Source organism: Diceros bicornis, chromosome 9, assembly GCF_020826845.1.
Source record: "Diceros bicornis minor isolate mBicDic1 chromosome 9, mDicBic1.mat.cur, whole genome shotgun sequence".
NCBI classification, from domain to species: domain Eukaryota; kingdom Metazoa; phylum Chordata; class Mammalia; order Perissodactyla; family Rhinocerotidae; genus Diceros; species Diceros bicornis.
The window spans coordinates 28,679,770-28,706,093 of record NC_080748.1 but is presented as its reverse complement, the minus strand read 5'-3'; the positions used below and the strand labels follow the sequence as shown (position 1 = coordinate 28,706,093).

General features: G+C 34.9%; 2 protein-coding genes across 4 annotated transcripts in view; one reads left to right on the top strand and one right to left on the bottom strand.

Annotated features, from left to right (window-relative positions):
- The window catches only part of RB1 (RB transcriptional corepressor 1), a 150,157-nt gene that overhangs the window by 91,618 nt on the left and 32,215 nt on the right, over positions 1–26,324 (top strand). The gene's annotated exons all lie outside the window — the stretch shown is intronic.
- On the bottom strand, positions 13,080–15,123 carry LPAR6 (lysophosphatidic acid receptor 6). The gene has a single exon (XM_058548169.1). It carries the CDS (start codon positions 14,400–14,402, stop codon positions 13,368–13,370), a length of 1,035 nt encoding a protein of 344 aa, XP_058404152.1. The 5' UTR covers positions 14,403–15,123; the 3' UTR covers positions 13,080–13,367.

The window sequence follows — 26,324 nt, the reverse complement described above, 5'->3', positions numbered from 1 at the left end:
GATGTTGCTAGCCTGAGGGCCACTCATTGGAGTAGCCGGATTCTAGATGACTGATTCTAGATGACCTTACTTTTTAGGGCTTTCATATGAAGTACTCTGTTGGTTCTTTACACTAACTCCGCAAAGTAGGAGGTGTAGGCCTGACTCTAGTTTTGCATATGAGGAAGGAGAAACAGAATATTTGTGTCCCACCTAGGAGCTAATTAGTAATGAATGGAAGGGGAATCTTAACATGCAGTGACCAGTTGCAACGTGCTGTACACCAAAATTATTTGTCTAATTTGATTCTCATAATAATCCTGTGAAGTTGTTAGTACTATTTTTATTTTACAAAAGTGGAAACAGGCTCAGGAAGGTTAAGTAATTTATCTAAGGTCACCCAGTTGGCATTTGAACCCATATTGGTTTGATTCGAAATTCCATGGTGATCTGGTAAAGTGCTCCTTTCATTGTACCACATGATTTCTATCAAACACTATAACGTGCAGTCAAGCATATGGGATGGTATAAAAGGCAGCAATATAAATAGTAAGTTAATTTTATTCTAAGTGAAAAAAATAATATATACATTTTCTTATCTTGAGTAACAAGGTAAGTGTTTTGCCTCTGAGCTAATTAGTAATAGGAAGGGGAGAAGGTACCATTTGTTGACCAGCTCCTTTGTGCAGTACACTGTCTCTGTTTGTTTAATATATTCCTCAGGAAGAAAAGATTAAAAACAGACTTTATAAAAAAGAGCAAACTGTATTTTAAAAGGAAGTACTAATGTGCATATATGTTTCATTCATGCAACTCTCAAAAATGAAATTTTAATATAATAAGTGTTTTTAGAATCCATACTAATTTAGGGTTGATGAAATTAGATGTTTGGATCATCCTTCAAGGAGATTGGAGGGGAGGGATGAGAATGAGGTGAAATAGAAAGCTAGGTCTGTTTTCATGTTTTCTGAAATGTTAGAACTGAGTTTTCTCTCAATTTTTAATGAAAGGTTCCAGGTGTGTTTAAAGTCTTCTATAAGAATGAAAAAATGTAAAGCCAGAGAAGGGAAAATAAAGGAAGGCAATATCTTATAAATAAAATTTTTGAGTGACCATGTTTTCTACTAGTGAACTAACCTAGAGAGAATTTAAAAATACGGGTATGCAGACGAAGTATGAACAATTAAAATAAGGATAGTAACTCAGTGCATATGAATAATTATCCACTGAAATCTGAATAGATGAGTGCTTTAAAAAGATCTAAGAATGTAAGCTCAATTTAGTAACTATATTTCTTCTCATAATTGTTCAGGATCAGTGAAGCATTAAGTGGTTTTCTATGTGGTTCCTCATATGTTAAAAAACAACAAACAGAAAACCCCAAGACATTGAGATAACTGTTAAAAATTAATGCAAGTCTTCTTTTGTACTAAAATGCTTACATGAGGCTGAGTTCTGGATCCAGATCTGTTTATGGTTTTAAACATAAAATCTTTTCCACGTCTAAACCTTTGCTCAAGTGCCTTCTCGTCTTAAACCCCATGTTTGACCCCTCAGTCTGTTCTTTTCTCTGTGCATTTGCTTCCTTCTTTAATCCTTAGAACACTGATGCACATGAGAAATCATTGGAGTACACTGTGGAGGAGAAGTATTCATGACTTGTCTATTCATGTCTCCCTTCCCCCTCCCCCGTTGTCCATGCTATACATTCTCCTTGTTCATGAATTGGCACAGAGACTAAAGAAATTCAGACAGGGATGTTAAAAAAAAAACTAACCATTCAGAAATGTCCCTTAGCTCATAGAAACTTGCTTTAGAAATCAGTGCTTGTAAAAAGTTCAACACTAGCTTACTTCTTTGAAATCTTTCCAGATGATCATACAGACCTGCATCAAAATGACCCTCATTTATGCATATGACATTTCAGTGTAGAAATCATAATAGATAATATTTTTGTATGTGTGCTGTTACCCGCACTGTTAAAAGTGCTGAAATGTTAACTCATTTACTTCACACAGCTCTGTGAAATAGATGCTATTGTTATCACCATTTCACAGATTAAGAAGCTGAGGCACCGAGAAATTGAAAAAGTTTCCCTTGTCCACAAAGCTAAATTGATGGCAGAGCCAGAATTTTAACTCAGGATATCAAGTTACGGAGAGTGCACTCTTAACCTCTGTGCTGCCTCTCCGTGTTTATTAGTTTACTGTTGGGTATATGCACTGTTGTGATTAGTTTCTTTATTCATGTTTTATCTACGTTTGTGTCTGTCTCTCTGTGAGTGTCGCTGTGCTGTAGCAGAAAGAGCCTGGGCTTTGGAGTCACCAAATCTCATTTAATCTTCACAGAAGGTAAACATTGCTATTCCTGCTTTACAGATGAGGAAAGCTGAGGTTCAGAGATGTCATGTAATTTGTTTTGGTGTGATTCTGAGCAAGTTATGTCTCTATCTCAGGTTTTCCTTGTCTGTAAAATTGGGATAATAATACTTAACTTTTAGAGCTATTGTGAGGAATAAGTGAACAATATGAGAATGGTATATTTTAGAAACATCACAATTAATTATTAATTCCCTTCACTTCACCCCCTTTCCTCTACTATACAATGATTTCTTAAGAACAGAGAACTGAGAACACAGTTAAACAGTAGTGGATCTGTTTATCCTGGCTTACTATAAGTATGTGGAAGTTTTCTCTTCTCCCGAGGTCCCCCTCTCCCCCATTGCCTTCTCAAAATGGAAGAAGTTCAGGGAAAAACTGAACTCCGGCATTGTTAAATGTGGGCACTGTTTGCTGTTACACTGCAGTTGGAATTTGTTATATTACTTTCCTTATGAATCATATCAGTAATTACCCTGAAGGCAGTATTAGTTCGTTATTCAAGTACAAACAAGAAGGGAGATAGCAATTGTAGAAGAATAGCTCGGAAATATCCTTTGTACTTAACCTGTGGGAATTGAAGCACTTGTATTCTTGTTTAGAGGGTCTCCTACAAGGTCATGATGTGCGAAAATTACTTGAGTATAGTCTTAGAATTTTCAGTCTCTAAACTTGTAGTCATATCCTGGCTGTAATAATGAGGAAGGGCTCTGGAAGCTGGATATGCAAGAAGCAGAGTAGAAGTATCTTATGAGGTAGCTATTCTAATTAATGTAGTTTTCTGAATTTCTCCAGCAAAATAAGAGGCTTTGATGAATTAGTGAGTTTAGTAAAATTTTAGAACCACTCTAGGGCAATGGTTCTTAAATCATTGAAGTTCAGTTACCTTTAATTATAAAATAGAACCAGCTTTTTGACCTTTATCTTTTCCAAATATTTATGGCATGTTTTTAAAACTCTGAACTGTCACAACCTAGTTTGTTTCAAAACATGTTAGTAGCCCTTACATGTGTGGTTGTATTAATTTACTTATTGGTTCTTAATATTTTCCACTACTGTCAGAAATAGCCAAATGTCAAAAGCATTCTTGGTGTCTTCCTGTAAATGCTAGATTTAGAACATGATAAGGAAATACAGAATAGGAAACAGCTGGATTTGTTTCTCTTTCAAAAAAAGTTTGTATTATACTTGCTAAGTTTCAGTGTTTCTTGCTACCATTAAAATATAACGGATAATTTCTCTTTAAGATTTTGATTATACTCTTTAAGAATTCTTCAAAGACTAACAAATGGGTCTTGCTATCTTTTGTTTAAGTTCATTTCCTTTTGGGAGTTTAATTTCTGGTCATTTTTGTCTTTCTTAATAAATTAATAAAAAATTATTATCTTTATTAATATCTGGTCATTATACTTACCCTTTCCATGTTTTAAGTTAATTTGTCTAAAAGTTTTTTCATTTATATGTTAAATAATGCTGGTTTTTGTAACTTAAGTTTTGTCATTTCAGTTTTTTTCTTTTGAACATTAAAATGAGAAAGGTGGAGAAGTAAAATGACTTATCTTTTACTAATACATGAGTCATAAACAAAAATGAACATGGGATTCATTAATCCAATACTGAACTCTTGAAAATGTGAACTGTTGCATTATCTTTGTAATAGGCATATTAGACACTTGTAATATTATGTACTTTTAGACCAGGATCTAGCTCGCATATTTAAACAGGGTCTTCTGAAAATAAACTTTTCCACAGTTCAGTTTCAAATGAGGAATAAATGGCCTGGGTGAATGGAGATGGGTAAAAATTGCCATGATAATACAAAAATGATACCCCTGACCTTTGTAATTATTTCTCTAGGAACAACTCTATAATCTCTTGTAGACCAACTGTTTATTTACGTCCTTTTCTGTTTTTTAATACATGTCCATATTTTTTTCGTTCTAAGTAGCTAAGATTGTATTGAATTACATGTGTTTTGGTCTAAAGAAATCTTATGAGACCACAACACAAAGTATAGCAATTTTTGCCCAACAGTTTTGAAACCAGTTATTTTAGCCATCAGCAAAAATTACATATGTGACATATAAGCCAAAAGGTGTAATTTTTTAGTGCTATGTTTAAGTAATATTCATTTTTATTTAAATAAACTACTACTTCTGTTCATCAAGTACTATACATAAAATCCTTTTCCCTGAAAAGCCTAAATTTTAGCCCAATGTATTTTACACTCATGTAATTGAAGTTCTTTATTTTAAAATAAAGAAATGTAGGGCCGGCCCAGTGGTGCAAGAGGTTAAGTGCGCATGCTCCGCTGTGGTGGCCCCGGGGTTCGCCAGTTCGGATCCCGGGCGTGCACCGACACACCGCTTGGCAGGCCATGCTGTGGTGGCGTCCCATATAGAGTGGAGGAGGATGGCATGAATGTTAGCCTAGGGCCAGTCTTCCTTGGCAAAAAAGAGGAGGATTGGCAGATGTTAGCTCAGGGCCCATCTTCCTCACGAAAAATAAAATAAAATAAAATAAAATAATGTAATAAAGTTATTCATCGGTTTTATATGTCCTTTTAAAATATGAGCTAATAATAATTGATTAAATAGTTGGAAAATTATCATTTTTTAAAGAAAATTAAATTGAAGATTACCTTGTTCATCCTATAAGGATTTGCTTTGTTTTGATGAAAAAGCCTTTGCATGTTATTTTTTAGCAGAAGTAAAAGAGTTTAAGTAGTATAACTTTTCTTGTGTAGCTTAGACCGTTGCTTGTGTAACTTAGACAGTTGCTTTTAAAAATTAGAATATTTTCTAGTTCAAAATAGCAAACTGACCACATACCTGTATCTCCTTTCTCCCCCCCAATCCAAGAGAAGTGACAGAAAAGACAAAAAAAAAAAACAGCACATGGGGGTGAAATTCAGCAGTACTGAGACTATAAAGTAGAAAAACTATGGAGGGAAGTTGAGAAGTTGATTCAGTTTTGAGGATAAAAAGTAAATGAGGCATGTATTGGTGGATACAACAAAACAGAGAAAACCACAGCTCTGAATACATACAAGAAAGGGCTCTGGTGGAGGTGGGAGGCTCAGTCTCCAAGCCTGTAGTAGCAGCGGCAGTAATCAGGAGAATTCTCTCAAGTGCTGTCTGCCAGTGGTTCTCAAACTTGAGCATACATCAAAATCTCCTGGAGGGCTTGTTAAGCCACAGGTTACAGGTTGTTGGGCCCAACCGTAAAGTTTCTGGAGTAGGTCCGAGAATTTGTATTTCTGACATGTTCCCAGGTGATGCTGATGCTGCTAGTCTGGCCCCTACATTTTGACAACCTCATTTTGAGAACTACTGGTCCATGAAACACCTGGACCAGTACTCCACCTAAGCCTTTGCCAGCCTGTGAGAATCAAGAAAACGTACGTTCCTCTGTACTAATGAATTAGAAAAAGACGCCCCTCTGGACAGCCGCCCTACGCTTGGTATGCAGAGTTTAGACTGAAGCTCTGTGCTTTTGTGCAGTGCACAAGCTATATGAATGCATGCCTGGCCCCACCCCAACTTTTGTGTACATGTACACACACAGGGCTACAGCTTCCTGCTGATTTCTACAGGAGAAAAGAGTAGAAACTGAGGTAAATCCAGACTTCTATAACAGACTTGAAGGGAAAAAAAAGAAATAGGAAAGATAATTCTGCCCTAAGAGGAAAATACAACACACTACTGTGCTGCTAGGTTTTTATTGCCCTTATTTTGGTATTTTTGGGCATTTCAGTTCAGTATCTATCTATCCATCCCCAAAAGAAAGACCAGAGAAAATGGAGGACAGAAAATAATAGTTAAAAACAAGTAAGAAATATTTCCAAAGCTAATGAAAGCCAGGAGGCTACAGATGGAAATGACCCATAGTACCACGCAGGATGGTTGAATGTGGATATATCTTGGTGAAAATTCAGAATTCCAGAGGTAATCAGAAAATTATAAAAACTTCAGAGAGAAGTAAGTTATTTACAGGGGAATAGGATACAGATCAGCATCGTAGTTCTTATCAAGAATTGTGGATGTTTGATAACCTAGAATTCTATATCTGACCTACACTGTCAAACATGAGGGTGAAGTGAAACATTTTTCAGACATGTAAGGACTCAGAAAGTTTATCTCTTGGCTATCCTTTTTGAAATAAAATTACTGGAGAATCTGCTTTAGCAAAATGAAAAAGAAATCCAAGAAAGGAGAAATCAGGGGATCTAAGAAAGAGTGAAACTGTCAAAGGAGTCTACAGAGCAGAAAATGGGAAAAATCCTAGGATGCGGTAGGCCTAGAAAATAGTTGTTCCAAGAGAGAAGTCAGATAGTTCAATAAGGAATGTCTTCAAGAACAAAGTGGTTTCTTATAACAACTGTATAACGTCATCTAAAGTATGAGGATTCAACAGGTGTAGTTTAAGGTTGATAAGTAATAAACGTTATGGTGATAACTGCAAGAGCTGAATTCTTGTACCAAGTAGTATCGATAAAGGAAAATTTGCATTTTTTCCTTGGGCTTTTGAAGAATTAAATGAACCATAGGTTTGGTGAAACAAAAGGCAATCATTAGTCTCTTTACATTTTTGTGTACAAGTATAGGACATTTATTAGAACTATATTGATAAATACCCAGAGTAGATACTGTTTAAGTAAATAGTGGTTGTTAAAAATGAATCTTCAGTCTGGCAGGCAAATAATATCTAATTTGTTCTTAACTCTAGGCCCCTTCCTTCCAATCTCTACTCCCTCTATTTCAATCCTATGTTAGGCGCTATAGAGAATGAAAAGAAGTACAAAATGTAATCTCTTTCCTCAAGAAGCTTGAGGTATCTAGTTAGGAAAGTAAGACATAGCTCATGTAAAAAGATAACTAACAAAAGCAGTAAATAAATACCAATTAAGTGATACAGGCAATAAGCATTATCAAAGAAGATTTTGTTTAGGGGTTGAACTGGGCCTTGTAGGATGAAAAGGATTTTATCAGAGAAGAGGGGCAGAGTGAGCTTTATTGACTGGGGTGCGGAGGGGGGCAAATAGTGTGTCGTGTGCCTAAATGTCTAGAGTCAAGAAAGTAAGAGTTATGAACACAGGACCAAGTAGTAGACCAACCTGAAGTGGAGGTATCTTGTTTGGGAGACAGAAGAGAAACCAAAATATTGAGTGTGTCAGGGCCATATTTTGAAGAACTTGAAACTGGACTTTTCCTTTCAGGAAATGGAGAATCTGACGGCTTTTAAAACTGGACATTAAGTGACCGGTGTAAAGTGGCGATTTAATAAGTGAATCTGGTTGAGCTGTCTTGGATGGGTTGAAGGGAAGAAAGTAGAAAGCAGGCTGAATGAGGGAGTAATTGCTGTAGTCCCAATGTAACATGGTAACAGTGGTGACAGTGGTTACTAAAAGGAAAAAATGGATCAGTCATAAGTGACAAGAAGGAGAAACATAGGATATTACGCATGGCATGGACCTTACACATTATTTAGTCTAAAACCCTTAGTTAAAGATGAAGAGGTCAACAGAGAAAGGTTAAATGACTTAACTAAAGTTATACTAGTTTGTAGCAAAGCCCTGACTAGAGTTTGTCTATCTATCTTTTAATAGAACTTTAAGATTCATTCATTCAACAGATAATTATTGAGACCTATTATGTGCCAGGCATTAATATAGATGTAGTTCTAGGGTCTTTTTTTTTTCTTTCCCATCCTTGTTGGCTTTAGTTTTTTGACTGTGTAGGACAGAAGGTGGCACATACAGCCTACAGGCCAACCACCTGATTTTACAAATAAAGTTTTTTTAGAACACAGCCACACTCATTCATTATCTATTATCTATGGCTGCTTTTGTACTGTAGTGCAGAGTTGAAAAGTTGTAATAAGACAATATAGCCTACATGCCTAAAATATTTACTATCTAACCTTTGAAGAAAAGATTTTCTGATTCCTGATGTACAATGTTAACATGCTTCCCAAAGTGTTACACTCAGTTAAGTGTTATAACCTTTGATATTCCTTCCACGCCATTCCCCATCCCTGTTCCATGTTTTTTGGTTTATCATTCCTGTGTTTCTTTTTGTAAAAATAAGCAGACATACGTGTTTTCTTATTTCGCCTTTTTCTTACACAAAAAGGAGCATACTATGTGCTCTTTTATATTTTGCTTTTTTCATTTGAGAATACTTTCTGGAAATCACTTCATCTCAGTTCATAGAGATCTTTCTCATTCTTTATTATAGCTACATAGTACTACATCGTGTATATGTACTAAAGTTTATTCAACCAGTCTTCTATGCTTGCACATCTAGGTTGTTTACAATATTTTGCGATTTCAGATAATCCTGCACCTTGTACATATGTGTTTTTATATTATTGAAGTGTGTCCTCAGGATAAATATCTAGAAGTGAGAATGCTGGGTCAAAGCATAAATTGTGTGTGTGTGTGTGTTAGATATTGCCAAATTCCCATCCGTAAGGATTATATCATTTTACATTCCCACCAGCAGTGTATGAACGTACCCATTTTTCCACAGGGGCTGCTAACTTAATATGCCAAGTAATGACATTAAACTATTCTTCCCATCTATCATCACCATCATTTCTAAAAAGAAAGGCCATTTTAATGAGAGAAGGGACATAATCAAAATAAAGGATAAGAACAGCTCTTTAAATTTAAATTGAATAAATATAGCTCTTGTTGTGATTCTTTTTCTCTTTTTGCTGAAGACAAATGCATCTCTACCCTGTTATTAGAGGAATCTTTTTGAATGCAAATCTGATCATGTCTCTCCTTCTACTTGAAATCAATCCTTCAGGGCTTTCCACATGTCCTTAGATCTTGACATGGCTTTATCATAGCCTATAAGTACATGAAAGATCTCAGCACTGCACCTCCAGCCACTTTGGTTTTGTTTTAATCCTTTCAGTATACCAACTTCTCTCCCACAGGGCCTTTGCATGTGCTACTCCCCTTGCTACCATTGAAGAAATAGACATGTCAAAAAAACCAAGTTCTTAGTCCTGGCTCTACCTTAACTTGTTACATGACCCTCTGCAACTTTCTTAGCCTTGTAGTTCTTCAGTTTCCTCAACCTGAGGTAAAGTAGTTTTGTCAGATGATCTCTAGGCTCTTTCAGCTCTAAATTGTGAATTTACCAGAAGCCGTTTTGATAGGAAGGTAATGGAACTCAGCACATTCACACTATGGCTATTAACTATAACTATAACATTTGTTTCTCATTCTTAATATTTAATTAAACTTTAATTATTTTCAAAAATTAGTTGATTGAGGGCCAGGCCCTTGGCATAGTGGTTAAGTTTGTGTGCTCTGCTTCAGCTGCCTGGGGTTCACAGGGTTGGATCCTGGGCGCAGACCTGCACCCTGCTCATCAAGTCATGCTATGGTGGCATCCCACATACAAAATAGAGGAAGATTGGCACAGATGTTAGCTCAGGGACGATCTTCCTCACCAAAAAAAAAAAAAAAAAAAAAAAAATTGATTGAACCTATATGAGTAAAGCAATTTTTGAGTTTGAAAACTAATTATTAAATTCATGACTTATCTCTACTTCTGGGGTCCTTCTCTTGAATTCTGTTTTTGCCAATGCTTTTCAGCACTTTCATAAAGTGATGAAAGAGATAATTTTGTACCCTTTTAAGAGGTTACTGGAGTAAATCTTTTTGAGAGAGGGAGGAAAGGGAAAGACTTGGTAGAGAAGTTTGCCTGGAGTTAATTTTTTTTCTTTTATTATCTTGATGTATTGCCCTGATTAATTATATTCTTTGTACTTTCATAAAGTGGACTGTCAGAAAATGGGTAGCAGACATCGGATAAAAAAGGTGAAGAAAGAGACAAAATAGAAATTTGAGAATTAGTAATTTTTAGGATTATGTATATGTTGATCTCTGGAAAATTTTGCTAATTAAATAATATTGTTGCTCATTAAATACTTTGGTCGATTTAAATATGTTCTGTGTCCTTAAGTTTGTACATTAGTCCTTTTTAATTAGAAATTTATTTCTTAGAAATCATGTTTTAAATGGATTAATTTGGTTTCTCGGCCAGCCCAAAGGAGCTTTTTAAAAACATTTACCTTAGGATTACCTTAAGATTCATCCACTAGTAAGCACTGTTTATAAAATTTTCTATATAAAAATTCATTCACAACTAAGAGCACTAGGTCACATCTTTCCTCATTTGTGACATCTGGAGTTGGATTGGCATGCAGGCACTAAAATAGTTTGGGTAGTAAAATAGTTGGGAGGTAGAAAGATTCTGCTAGGTAATAGTAACTTAATATATTGACAAAAGACCAGATACCTGGTTCATCAGGGGTCCAAAATTGCAGGACCAAAAAGCAATCGCTTCTGACTCTTGCTAGCTATGTACCATTCATAAATTAAATGTTTTTCAGTTGGGATATGAAGTTTGCTGATGTTTCATTTTCTATTTTATAATCTTCAGTTGACTAATTTCTTTAAATACCAATATCTATAATTAAGATTTATACCTCAGATTTATTTTTAGTGTTTTGCATGTAGAATATAAAGTCAAAACTCCTTGATAAAGGAGTGCCTTCAGTTTCTTTAAAATTTCTATGGATATATTATATACAATACATATATTTTCATACATTCTTTTGGTAAATTAGTTACTTGGTTGATATTTTCTTAGAAAAGATCATTTCTAAGTTCAGAACCACTCATTACGATGCTGGAAAGCTGTTTTCCACACCCCAAAAATTTTCTCATCTTACTTCTGTTCCTTTGAAGGGAGTTAAGGTGGAAAGGAAGATTAGTTAAATCGTCTACTCTTTTATAAAGATGTTAAAAACAGTGGGCACAGGTTTTTGGGAGAAAAGGTTAGCTATTGTCATTTTAAGTTAACAAAGTAAAATCCTCAGAGTTCTGTTAATATAGATTTTCCGGGGAAAGGGGAAAGAGAAAACCCTCAGAATATATAATTTACCTTGAAGTGTAATGCTAACAAAGGAAAATGACTTCAGTACTTTCTCTGTCATGAAGGTAAGATTTACCCAGGATTTGAAGTTTTAAAGAGGAGAAAACTGAAATTTAACTGTTATGTATACTTCGTGAAGAATCTTACAAACTTTTGATTCATCTTCCTGTTGACAAGAGGGCAACAAAAATTTCTCCAATAAGCACAGTAATAACAACTGTCTGATGACTCGTTTGCTTGTATTTTAAATTAATATCCATGCTTTGAGATCTTGCTCATTGATATTTAAGCCAAGGAAAGTTCTGAGAAATCTGTTATAAACTCCCCACCCCTTTCCTCCACACCAGTAAGTTGTTACTTGCTTTTCAGCTCAAAAATGTATATTTAGAGTGCTAAATGTATTTGTTTTCTGAAGAGTGATATATAAGGTACTTCCCAGTCAATTGAAGAAAACATGTTTACAGCATATATACTTCTCTTGGGATATAAAGGACCATGCTTAATTTCTTTACTAGTTTTGTTTTTTTTCTTAAGGATTTATTTTGCTTTAGGTTATGTAAAGGGAGCCACGGCTCCCTAAAGAAAATCCCGTTGTTATTTTATTGAAAATGGGTTCACTTATGTAGATGACTATGACTTGTCTGAAATCGTTGCAGCCCACACCCAGGGAACAGCAAAAATCAAATTTAAATCTTAAGAGTATTTGTCCAAAGTTGTATTGAGGACTTGAACAATTAAGACGTAAAAATCAGATAGGTTGAATGTTGAATTTTATTATATGTCTTTTTTGTCAAATAAAAAACATTGTTTTTTAGTTAACTTTGGAGAACTGCTTGAATGTAAAAAAAAAGATATATTGGAAAATGAAAACATTTTAGTGTAGTTGATACTTCATATCTAAATACAGCTCAGAGCGATACCTTTTGTATGTTTAGTGAAATGAAAATGTAGTTGTACTTAGTCATTTGGCCCTGTGGTTTTGCTGTTTTTTGTGTAAGGAACTGTGTTCTTACTTCATAAATTATTTTGACATACAGTAACATTTTGCCTACTTGAAATAATATTTTCAGCTATTTAGTATTTGGCTTTAGATGGTCAAAAGAGGGAAGAGAGGTAGTATATATATTGATTACTTTCTAAGTGCCAAGTACTGTATTTCACTATCTCACTATCTATGGTGTTTCTCTGACCTACAATAGAAGTTATTTATTCTGACATAAAAATACTTTTAAAATGTACCTTTAGTAGGATTTTATTTTTTAAAAGTTTACTTAGCAGAGTAACATTTTGTTAGTTTCCTCCGTCTCAATTTTTGTGGCGTTTATCATCTTGAAAGTGGGTAGTTATATCCAGAAAATGGATCAAAATAGTGATTTTAAAGCGTACTATACTCTATAGTTAGATAGCATCTGCTTTTTATGAATTGCATACAAAGACAAAATCCTAAATATTATCTGTAAGTGTAACTGCTCAAGATCCTCAAATTGTGTTAGTATGTCATTATTCTACAGAACACTGTGTTTTCAGCTATTTTTTGGAAAAGTACTACAAAAATTCTTATTATTTCAAATTACTCTTTCTCATTTATGTTATTATAGTTTAAGAAACATGATTAGTAGTTTCAATTCACATTGAACTAGAAATTAGATATATGTTGAATAAAAATATTAAACACTTAAAACTTTTAATGTTTGTAAATCATTAGTATAAAATTGCTAAGAAATTCAAAGACAGTACAGGTGGTCACCGCATGATTTAAATCATAGTCACTTTTAGACTTTGGACAACTTTTTAAGGGAGTTTTTAATGAAGAGCAAAGTACAAATCAAAATGGCTTAGAAAAATAAAATGGAGTGTATACAAGAATAGAGTACATTTTAATGCTAACACGTTGAATACAATTTTTTTATACTAAAAAACTTTAAAATTTCCATGTGTTTATTTTCTTTCAGACGTGGAGAAATAGTTGTCCAAAAAAAACACTTTTCACAGTTGAAGGAACTTGGAAGTTCTGTCCCAGTGGAGTCCCAGTGGTTTTATTTCAGGCAGCTTATATTGTAGATTCATTGTCAAATATCTTATTTTTTAAGGTCTGTAAGTTATGTTGAATAAAGTTCTCTGTGCCTTGAACTTCAGAGAATCTGGAGTCGCTTCTCCTAGCAGACCAGTTTCTCATTTTTATTGAATTCTGAATTGTGTCCGACGTGAAGTAGTAAACGATAGGGTCAAAGCAACAGTTTGAAACAGCAATGCAGAGAGTGATTGGGTACATGGTCCTTACTGCTGTCACTGCTGAGCAATTAACAAATATCTGTGTTCTCATAAGAGAATATAAAATAAGGTTGATATTGTAAGGCACGAAACAGAAACAGAATATGACCAAATGTACAAAAACCATTTTTAAAACTTTAGTTTTGTTTATTTTGCTTCTACTTAATGTAACAGGTTTATTTAAAGTTCTTAGCACCAAACTAGAACAAGTTACATTTAAAATTAGAGGAATAAAAAATCCCACTATTTCAATGAAAATTACAATCCTTGAGAGATATGTTTTCCATGTGGCTTCTGGAAAATTTTCGAAGCAGGCCTCTGAGGTATTGTTACCCTGAGAGTGGGTAGACTGAAAAAAAACTGCTGGTGCACTTCCTCCCATCACAGTTAACCATACAGCAGTGCAAACGATTTTTGCATTTCGTTTGGTTCTTAGAGTCTTTGACTTAAATGGGTAGAGAATTGCCAGAAATCGATCTACACTAATACAGGTTAAGAACAGAATGCTTCCATACATGTTGGTATAAAACAACATCACCGAAATTTTACAAAGTAAATCTCCAAATGGCCAATTCCGTGTTGCAAAGTAAAAAATCCTGAAGGGTAAAGTAAAAACGAAAAGCAAGTCTGACATTGCCAAGTTAATCATGTACGTTGTAGTTTCATTTCGCACTTTGAGGGTGCAGATGAAAATGTATATGGCAACACAGTTGGATATCAACCCAAGCACAAACACCATACTAAACATGCAGCCATACAAAGTGTACTTAAAGGAGTCATCATAGTCACAGCCGGAGCTGTTACTGCTTACCATTATAAAGGCACGTCCAGTTTACAGTGTGGAAGTCCTTTGGTCAGCTGCAATCTCCTTTGGTATTCAGATTGTGACCACTTTATAACCTCCAACGTATTTGCAAATTCTTTGGATCTTTGGGAAGTTTTATAAATATTTCCTTTTTCCCTGAAATCTCCAAAAGAAACATGAAATTTGTTGCTGTAAAGTTTCCACTTGCTTCTTCAAAAGCAAAATATTCTCGTTTTGTAGTCTACAGAAAATCCGTGAATCCAGGGCTTAGTTAACTGACGAGCAACCTTTAAGAAGTGCAGTCACTGAAGCCAACGCATTGGATTGCAATTTTTAAAGTAACGCTGTGTTCCAAGACAGAATAAAACTTCTCATCTGGTGAACTTGTATTTCAGTAGTCAAGATGGATATTCCAAAATTAAAGTTTCTTTATGCTCCAGAATGTTTAAGCCACAGTTAACAATCTTATTCTGCTCTTAATGCAGTTTCACAGACTTAAACATTCCCAATTTGGTTTCATTTACTTCTTGCTCCTTTTAAATGCAGTTTTCCTTTTTGGTATTTCTGCAGTGGATCCCAGATGGTGTTAAGCAGAAGAGTCTTTCAAAGGTTCCAAAATAAATTCCTACTAGTGTTAGCTCTTGCTGAATCGAGGCCTTTTCCTCTGAGGCCTTTTTCTCCGTTGCCAGCTGTATTGTGAGATGGGCTTTCTCTGAAGTAAAAAAGAAAGGCTTGCTACGTTTATAATATGACATCACAGGAAGAAGAGGCTGGGCTTGGACAAAGAAAGGTTTCAGCCCAGTCTGTTTTCAGTTCTTTAATCTGATAATGTGTCTGCTGGGAGTATACTTAGGAGGCTTGCAAATGGTCACTGACTGTTCAGCAGAGCCGTCAGCCCATTAACTCTTTATGCTGAAAAGCCTTCTAGGATGCTGGCCACCCCTTAGGGAGTTTTGTTTCTTTTCTTTTTTTTTTTTCCTTCCTTCCTTTCTTTTTTGCTTTCTTTGTGGTAGTAATAATTGAGAGGGAAACAAATCAGTATTAAGCCTGTTTCTCTCTTGTTTGATTGCTTTTGTATTTGGGATATGCCTTTTTTTTTGGAACAAAAATGTATATGTGTATATTTATAAATTAAAATTGTTACTGATATCTTAATATATTTTTATATTTAAAAAAACTAATAACTTTGAAAGAGAGGACTTTAACCTTTAGGTATTAAAAGGATTTGACTGAGAGGCAAATGGTAGTTTTGCCATTCTTGGCTTCTGTTTTCCATAATTGCTCCTCCAGATTTAATTTAATTGGTATGATTGTGAGTGGCTCCAAATCCTAGATCTCTTGTTTTTGATAAATAATTTTCTGACATTCTTTCCTGTTTTCTGTAAAATTGAATTGATATTTTAGAACACTTTTGTTTTTTAAATTACCAGTTTCACCAAAGAATAAATTTAAGAGTGTTTATGTTTGGTGTGGTATTAATCTTCCGCACAGAATGAAATTGCATCTTTTTAAACCAGTTTTTTTTCCCTAAATTGATTGAAATAAATTTTGGAGAATAAAAGTTATACTACTTGGCTAAATTTTAAGTTCATAATTTTGTTTTTATTTCCCCCAGCCCTCCCCTTATCCCTCTGAATATGACATTAACTATATATTGGAATATAGTTCAGATTTGTCTTCATTTTAAAAGCTGCTATGAGTGGTTTCGCTATATGTTTATATTTAATGTTTGCTCATTTTTTAAAGCCCAAAGAAATTGAAAGAAGAAAGTATGTGTGGGATGGGGGTAGTTGAATGTAGATGTTGTGTCTTAAAGACTGAAGATATCACAGCCTCTGGATACATACATTTTTTTTAATTTTAAATTACCATTTTTCAGAAAAGGCTAGATCCAGTTGTATTTTACTGTTGTTGTTATTTTCTAAATTGTTTCTATTTGGGCTGAAACTTTTCCTTTTGGGTATTAATATAGGGAATTTAAGAGCAATGTATTTTTCTTTCATAAATTACTCAGATAATTTAAAAGTAATGTGTTGTAGTAACGTTTTATGCTGATTTTGCACCTTTTTAATTTGAGCTATACTCCTCAGCAGCTTTTGTTGTTTGTTGATGAGTCACCCCAAATTGTAATCTATTTTTATTATTTTGACTAGGAAATTTATAATCACGTGACACCAAAAAGTATGAGTATTACTTATAATCAATGAACTTAAAACTTATAAAGAGCTGAATTTCTTTGTATTGCATTGATATGGAAAAGAGGTAGTATATGTGTTCCTAGTAGAAGACAGGCGGAAACTTGGAATAGTAAAGAAAAAAGGAGTAGTTAATAAGCTTGTATTCTCATGGGAGAAAAATTTTCTGTTATAGTTTCTTGCTAATCTACTTTCAAATTGATAATCTCCTCTTTAGTCAGTAAATAGTGAAATATAAGCGGTTATATGCTCTGACCTTGTTTACTTCTACTTTCATTTTGAAGAAGGCATTTTTCTCAAAGAATTAAAATATATTAATTCTACATTGGAATGTTCTTCCACATATTGATATTGTTATTCACTTGACTTGTTATTCACTTTACTGTTTATTTTTAGTTTTTTCATATTTGAGTTATTATTGCTTAAAAATTGATAGATCACTATTTGTTGAATTAAGCTTTTGTTATTATCAATATGTTAGTATATATTTGTATTTCTAATTCTTACACAATACTTTGAACCTTAGCAGATGCTCACATGTTTGCTGATGAATGAATCATATCAGTAGACTTGAAATTTGTTGCAAGTTGTTTCTACTGAGGAAGAGCAATAGCAGAGGGGCTGTGTGTTTTGACAGGAAAGAAGATCATTGAATGCTGGACTTTCTGAGATATTTAATTTGACTTCTAATTAAGGAACCAACATGAAATTAAATACCTTGAAAATTCCTTAGGTTAAGATTTGAAAAATATAGAGTAACTACTTACAAAGGGATTGGCCAGCCCCGTGGCTTAGGGGTTAAGTGCATGTGCTCCGCTGCTGGTGGCCCGGGTTCGGATCCCGGGCGCGCACCGAGGCACGGCTTCTCCGGCCATGCTGAGGCCACGTCCCACATACAGCAACTAGAAGGGTGTGCACCTATGACATACAACTGTCTACTGGGGCTTTGGGGGAAAAAATAAATAAATAATAAAAAAAATTATAAAAAAAAAACAAAGGGAGTTAAATGAATTCGGGACATGGAGTATATTTAATAGGTGCTTTTGTATTTGATAGACTCAGACCAAACTGTTATTTTAGTGTGATATTTGTACACTTCTGAGAGTTAAGTCTGTAAATCAACTTGTTTCTTGTAGGGATTTTTTAGGGGGTGAAATACCATGTACAACCAATTTGAAATTTAGTGACTCTGATAATGCAACTCATCACTTTTCAAATTTTAATTACATCAAGAAGCCAGATAAATAATCAGCTAGCCTATAAAGTAGATGTTTTATTCATCACTACAGTAATGGTATTATAAATCATGTAGTTGTGTAACTAATTTTTATCAGTTTGAGAAAGAGTATCCTGTTGAGTGTAAGGATTTGGATAACTTCTGAGTTCTTAACTACATTTCTGCTACAGCTGTGGCTTTGAGGAAGCAAGATATCTGACTTTTTCATGCCTGATTCAAAATAGGCTCATAATAATATTTGTTGAATGAATAAATAAACCTTTATTGAACATTCATTATAAACAAATAGTGGGTAAGGTGGGCTCCTCAGTCATTCTTCCTTTCTCTTCTTTTTTGTACTGATTATTTCTAGCCTTGATAAGAATCTCGGTTTTATCTTGTCGCCCTTTATTCTCACTGCCACCATTTTGGATTAATCCTGTCACTCTTATCTGTATGGTTGTTATAATGTCTTATCTTGTCTTCTTATTTCTAGTCTTGCCCTCTTCCAGTTTCCCCCTGTCACGGATGAACTCATGAGAGAATCAACTAATTATTTATTCATTTGTACCCTTCTTGCTTCCAAAAAAAATTTAAAGCAAATTATAATTTTTAAAGTGTCAAACTGATGGAACTGAACGTTTAAGATTTTTGGCATTTTATTATATGTAAATTATACCTAAAGTTTAAAATTTTTAAATGAAAGTCAGTATAGAACAGTTAAAAATTTAAAATGTGAGAGAAATTATTCTGAACGTTAGTCATATTCATTATTCTAAGAATTATTCATTTTGAAAGTAATAAATATTTGTGAAGGCAAAAAAAAATCTTAAAATACAAATTCATAACACATTAGTAAAAGAATAAAAGCAAAGTGCTAGCGGGGAGAGACGGGCAGTGTGAAATAATGATGTTAGGAAAATCTGGGCTAAGGGAACCTGCTGCACTTGACACAAAGCAATAAAAAGAAAACATAGGGGATTATGTAGTTTTCATTTAATGAATGAAGACATTACAGAGGCCGGCCTGGTGGCATAGATGTTAAGTTCGTGCGCTGCGCTTCAGCAGTGTGGGGTTCTTGGGTTGGGATCGTGGGTGCAGACCTATGCACCGCTCATCAGGCCATGCTGTGGTGGCATCCCATATGCAAAATAGAGGAAGATTGGCACAGATGTTAGCTCAAGGCCAACCTTCCTCACCAAAAAATAAGAAAAAAGACGTTATAGATTGTCAAGGGAAAAACTTTCTTTGCTTTATCTCGGAAATATATTGTGAATCTTTACACATGAACCATTAAATGACCACAGCAGGTTGTTTTCTAATGGTAGAACATATGCTATTTCTTGTTGGCCCTGAATTTGAGAAAAGCATCCAACATCAAATTGTGGTTCTGGGAAAACATATTATTTGTTGGTAGATAAATATAGTCCAATTATATGTGGTAATTTGGTTTAATGCTGGGGCAAGTTTGAAAGTCTAGTGCAAAGGCTTTCCACCTAAGGACCTTGAAATCTCTGAAACCTCTGTTGTATACATTCCCTTGAGGACTGGGTCCGTAGCTTTGATGAGATTCTCAAACAAAACTCTGACTAAAATCAGGTAAGAAACCACAGATCTAAAGAAATGAAGGATTAGCGGGGGCTGGCCCCATGGTGTAGTGGTTAAGTGCGCGTGCTCTGCTGCTGGCGGCTGGAGTTCAGATCCCAGGCATGCACCACTCATCAGGCCATGCTGTGGCGGCGTCCCATGTAAAGTAGAGGAAGATAGGCACAGATGTTAGCCCAGGGCCAGTCTTCCTCAGCAAAAAGAGGAGGATTGGCATGGATGTTAGCTCAGGGCTGATCTTCCTCACAAAAAAAAAAAAGAAACAAGGAAAGAAATGAAGGATTAGCAAGTCCTGCAGGCTGTCTCTCTGAAATATCTGGAAATCTCTGAAATATTTTGAAGGTTTTTCTCTATGAATAGACTAGAAGGAATCTAGACTATTAGTTGTGTTAGTGCAGATTGTTTAAGAGTGAAGTAAAGAATTGTGTATGTAGGCAATAAAGTGTAAATCTATAATTTTTAATTTTAAATGAGGAAGTGTAAGTGTTCTGTAAAGAGCACAGGCAGAGAATCAGAGAAGCTTGATATGCAATCACTTGACCTTTCTAAGATTCTGGCTCCAATGAGGGAGTTGGACTGCTCAAGGTCCCTTCCGGCTTCTCTGTCTGATTCTGATTCTTTGCATACTTTGAATACTTAAGCTACTAGATTGGGTTTTTTTCACTCTTAGGCATAACAAATCGAGTTACTTTTCATTCTTTAAGGATTTTTAATTTTGAAACCAAGTTGTACAAGAAATATGTACAAGAAATGTTCTTTGCTTAAGCTGAGAGTCTCATAACAAGAGTTTTGTTAATATTTTGTTATGCTGTAAAGATTAAACATTTAAAAAAAGCCTTTCCTTTATATTTTTATAGCAGTCTTCTTTAAAAGACCTTTCCTTTCCAAAACACAAATAAGATGCCATGTTCTATGTTCTTTTAGTATAAAATTGATCAAAGAGGAATTGATGTAAACTTTATTCTCTCATTAAAAGTTTTGATGACCATTATTAGAGTTGTTCCTAAAATAACATTGAGAATATGAGATATGCAAAAAAATTGGATAAGAGAGTATGTGAAACTTAAACTGAAATAAATTTGTTCAAGTTTGAAAGAAAGTGTGAAACAGTGAAATTTTAAAATGTAAGAAAAATATTCTAAACTTATTTTATTCATTTCGAATGCAGGAAATATTTGCCATGATAAGATGTGACCTTTTCAAGGTTCTTTTCCATCTCAAATTTACGCTTATGAATAAGGCCAGTTTTCTCTTTTTTGCTTCTTCTAAAGCCTGTTATGATAAATTTTCTATTTAGGTTTAGCAATGAACAAAACTTTTTCAGTTTAAGAAACGAACATTTGTAATTTATGTTGATAGAATATATTTATTTCATATAAAAAGATCTTTTAGGAGCCGCTCAGTGGCGCAAGCGGTTAAGGCCCGGGGTTCGCCAGTTTGGATCCTGGGCACGCACCGACGCACCGCTTGGCAAGCCATGCTGTAGTGGCGTCCCATATAGAGTGGAGGAAGATGGGCACAGATGTTAGCCCAGGGCCAGTCTTCCTCAGCAAAAAAAGAGGAGGATTGGCAGCTGTTAGCACAGGGCTGATCTTCCTCACAAAAATCAAAAAAGATCTTTTAGCCTAACAGGAAAATTTATTAAATTCTAGACAATTTTAGTATTACTACAAATATGTTGATGTCATTTGAAAGTTATTTACCTTTCTGTCATTATTGCAGACATTTAACACTTTTTGTCACTCTTTACCAGAACGTGAGTCATATACCCAAGTTCACAGAGTTGAACCAGCTTGTAGGGTTGGGTGGAGTGGAAGAAGAAAGATTTAAAGGGTGATGAATGGTGATTTATAGTAAAGTGAAAGTGGATGGGAATGATGGTTGAAGCAGGTTCAAGCAAAGAAGGTAAAGGAAATTAAGAGGAGCAGGAATGTTTTTGTGGTGTACGACTTAAAACTTGAGTAAACATATTTATCACTGCCAACACTTAAGTTGTTCCTTCCTTCCTTTGTGTCTCTGCCTGCTCTCCTTCCTTCATCTCTGCCTCTTAAAATCCTATCACATTTTTCTATGGAGACTTCTCAGTCTCATCAATTCCTTTTCTGTACTTCCATAGTACTTAGTTTGTCTTCCTTTTAAGACCTCTTCATTCAGTTCAATTAAGAAATAATTGCAATACAGAGTATGACAATAGATGTTTGCATAGAATGGAGATGAGAGTCAACCAAGTCAGTTAAAGGGCCTCCGGAGGAGATGATGTCTAAAGAAGGCTAGCCTTTAAAGTTGAATAAAAGTTTCAAATTTCAGGTCTTGAAGACTAGAGCCATGCTTGGTAATAATGTCTTAGTATAGTACCATTAGTATAGTCATGTAGTCTTTCTCCACCCAAAACACAGAAAATGATTTGAACGACTATTTTCTCAGTTCTCTCAAGGATGCTACTTAACTAGTTCCACTCTAAATTCCTAGAAGAGAAGTTAATTCATCACATACAATGTATGCTTTGGGGCATAAGGACTTAATTTGGTTATAAAATCCAGTTGAGAATGCTAGCTGGATTGTAGTTTTCAAAAATCTTTCACCTACTTGAGAAGCAGCAAGATGTAGTGAAAAAAACAATCTGACTAGGTGTTAAGTGACCTAGATTCTAATCCCAGCTGAACTACTAAAAATTAATGTGACCTTGAGCAAATAATTTAACTTCTCTATTATATATTTGTAAAAGAAGTATTGAACTAGATCTCTAGAATCCTTTTCAGACCTTACATTTCTAATTTAATCTTCACACTAATTTTGAATGACGGAAGGAGCATATATTGTTGTCTCCATTTTACAGATCAAGAGACTGAAATTCAGAGAAATTGTGACTTGCCTAGCATTACAGTGATTAAATGGAGAATGTTGAAGCCAAGACTAGAAACCAAGTCCTCACTATAAAGTACCCACCCCAATTCCTTGTAGATATTTGTCAAATTAAAGGATACAACTCAATGAGTGCATGAAGAGCTGGAACTAGAATCCTAGTTTCTTGACATCTAGTTGAGTTTTCCTATTACAGGAGGTAGCTTCCAACCTTCTTTTCCTTATTGACATAAAATGGGAACTTTGGTTTATAGATTAGGTGAGTGTTAAGCAAAGAATAATTTTGTGTTTATATGTGTAAGCTGTATAGCATTTTTTTGAAATGCTAACTTCTAAAATTATGACGTAAACTTAACTCAGTCTCTTAGAAGTTTCCATTCTTTTATAGATTAAAATCGTACTGCAACCATGCTTCATTTTTAGCTTCATCTTTATTGATTAAAAAAAGATGGTTGCAATTGGAAAAAGTATTGTGCCAAGTTTAATACAGAGGAAGAAAATATTTTTACTTCTTTCAAATAATTAGAACAAGGGTTTTCTGTGAATAGTAAATTTAACATTTTCCAGCAGTCTTTATTATCAGAAATCCCGGTACTCTTCAGTTTATTTAAATAAGCATTTATTGACTTGCTTTCACTCATTACTGAGGGGTGGAGATAGGGAAGGATTGCTCTTTCAGGATGCTCCTGGAAAGCTAAACACTTGTGGCTAGAAAGCTACTCTTTGATACACCTGAATTCCCAATAATGAAATTGTATGCCTATTAAAAGTTAAGCGTGTTTGTTCCCATATTTATGTTTGCTAGTTGTACATGTTAATGTTATGAAATACAAGGGCAAAACATTTGTTTTTAGGGAAACCAAGTTCATTGCTTTGGGATGACTTAGAGGCAAGTTGCTGAAAATATGTCATTGAGTTAGATTTGTACATACTTCTGTAAAAGATGCATGGAGTATGCCATAAGAAACTAGAAGGATCGATCCTCTAGTTCTCAGAATGCTTTGCAAGTGTCTTTATGTCCTCGCTCTACACATAGTGAAAATCATAGACACATTATTGGTGTGGTTTATAGACGAAAAACATCTTGGAACTCTGCTCAAAAAAGAACCTTGGCCCTATATGAAGAGCTTTTTAATGAATATACATTTTATATTTTTAAAAATTCAGGGTTGGCCTGGTGGCTTAACAGTTAAGGGCACGCGCTCCGCTACTAGCAGCCCGGGGTCCGGATCCCGGGCGTGCACCGATGCACCACTTCTTCAGCCACGCTGAGGCCACGTCCCACATACAGCAACTAGAAGGATGTGGAACTATGACATACAACTATCTACTGGGGCTTTGGGGAGAAAAAAGGAGGAGGATTGGCAATAGATGTTAGCTCAGAGCCAGTCTTCTTCAGCAAAAAAAAAGAGGAGGATAGGCAATAGATGTTAGCTCAGAGCCGGTCTTCCTCAGCAAAAAAAAAAAAGAGGAGGATTGGCATGGATGTTAGCTCAGGGCTGATCTTCCTCACACACACACAAAAAATTCAAGTAAAATATAAGACAATTTCTTTCATCAGCAGTAATCAACTGGGAAATGTAATGGAAAAAAGAATCGATTTAGAAAAACAGCAAATACTATAAAATACCTTACAAACAAACGTAATAGGAAAAGTGCAGGATCTAGGTGAAAACAAAAGCCTTAAAACTTTCACGAAGGCTATAAAAGAACACTTGAATAGGTGAAATGCAGTTTTCCTGGGACAAATCTATAAATTTAATGCTATTCCAGTAAAGATCCCAATAGATTTTCAGTGAATATCTTTATAACTTTGTTCACCTAGAGGAATATATATATGTTGTATAACCTAGCAATTTTATTTCTAAGAAAATTGGTCTTCCCCTCCTATTTGTATTCCTATCAATAGTACCTATTTCCCCACACGGTTACCTAAACCAGATTAGTTTCAGACTTTTAAATCTTTCTTACATTAGTAGGTCAAAAGTGGTATCTTATTTAATTTGCATTTCTTTAGTTGAGTGAAGTTGAGCTGAGAAATATACCCCAAACCTAGGGGAGTATAGTACACGATAATGTTAACACTTCAAATCAGTGGAGAAGAATATGGATCATTAAATAAATGCTAATGGGTCATCAGGATAGCAATTTGGGGGAAAAAAAGTGGACTTAACTTACTCTTTTTTTTTTGGTGAGGAAGATTAGCCCTGAGCTAACATCCATTGCCAGTCATCCTCTTTTTGCTGAGGAAGATTGGCCCTGAGCTAACATCCATGCCCATCTTCCTCTACTTTTCATGTGGGACACCTGCCGCAGCATGGCTTGATAAGCAGTGCCTAGGTCCGTGCCCAGGATCTGAACCTGCAAACCCCAGGCCATCGAAACAGAGCACTCAAACTTAACCACTACACCACCAGGCCAGCCCCTAACTTACTCTTTACACCAAAATAAATTCCAGCTAGATCAAGAATTTAAATGTAAAAAATGACTCCATTAAAAAAAAAAAAAAGACTCCGTAAAATTTCTGGGAAAAAAATTGAGTGTACTTAAAAATAACAGAGTACTAAAGGTTTCCTAAGTATTATATGAAGTCTGCAGTTTTGAAGAAAAAGGTACATTTGACTAAATAATTTAGTTTTGTTGCAAGAAACACTGTAAACAAAGTAAGAGGAAAATGTCAGTCTATCATATATTACTTTATTATAATAGTTAAATGGCAAATTTCTTTACAGAAATCTATTAGAATAAAACTAACGAAAATTAACAACCCATTCAAAAAAATGGGAAAAAGATCTGAACAAGCATATTATTATTATTATTTTATTTTATTTTTTTTGTGAGGAAGATCAGCCCTGAGCTAACATCCGTGCTAATCCTCCTCTTTTTGCTGAGGAAGACCGGCTCTGAGCTAACATCTATTGCCAATCCTCCTCCTTTTTTCTCCCCAAAGCCCCAGCAGATAGTTGCATGTCATAGTTGCACATCCTTCTAGTTGCTGTATGTGGGACGCGGCCTCAGCATGGCGGGAGAAGCGGTGCGTCGGGGCGCGCCCAGGATCCGAACCCAGGCCGCCGCCAGTAGCGGAGCGTGCACTTAACTGATAAGCCATGGGGCCGGCCCCAAGCATATTATTTTTTTACTTAACTTAAAAGTGGTTCTCAGTCAGTTTTAAATACCCAAATTAATGTTTTCATTTTTTAAAGTTTTGGCCTTCAAAATAAAAATGAGTACACGTTTGATTAGATTTCTTTTTTCTCCCCCTTTTTACAAATGACAGATTGAAGATCTAGTTCTGTGAACACTATTGCAAATATACTGAAAAGCAGAAACATATCTGACTTAAAGCTTTTATGCACCGTGTTTTACTCTTAACCCAACTAGTATTCAAAGAAAGATACTGGCTCTTTAACGGATAGTGATACTCGAAGGAATATTAATTAATCAGTAAGATTCTAAGCCACTAGTAATCCGTTCCCAGAACAAAATTTCCATGGTCATTCTTTTTATTGGCTTGCTAATGCGATCATTTTAATCAACTGATTTCACATTCTTGGAAAATTTGAGGATTTCCTATCAATACCAGATGTTACCAGTACTGCCTCAGTAAGGTTAGAAACAAAAGACCGGAAGGACTGACTCTACAAAAGCCTCCTTTTAAAGCCCAGCCTTTTGTCATTGTTGTTGTTTTTAGTTAAATAAAAGTGGACTGTTTCAGCCTGACCGAAAAAAAAAGGTTGCTGGATTGTTGTCCTGCTTATATAGGTAGGGAAATAGGATAGGCATATTTAAATTTTTTTTCCTGCTTATGTTATCTTTATTTTGGGGAATGCTGATATTTATTTGTTTATTCAATAGCAAATATTGACTGAGTGCCTACTGTGTGCCAAGTGCTCTTCTAGGTGCTAGGAATACAACAGCGAATAAAACAAAATCCCTGAGTTTATATTTTATTTGGGGGGAAACAGGCAATCAATAAATAAACAGTTATACAGTTGGTCATATGGTGATAAGTTCTTTGAAGAAAAATACATTTAGAAGAAAAAGATGTTCTCT

Excerpts from the sequence above, each read along its gene's own strand:
- LPAR6 (XM_058548169.1), bottom strand. The coding sequence starts at position 14,402 with ATGGTAAGCAGTAACAGCTCCGGCTGTGACTATGATGACTCCTTTAAG.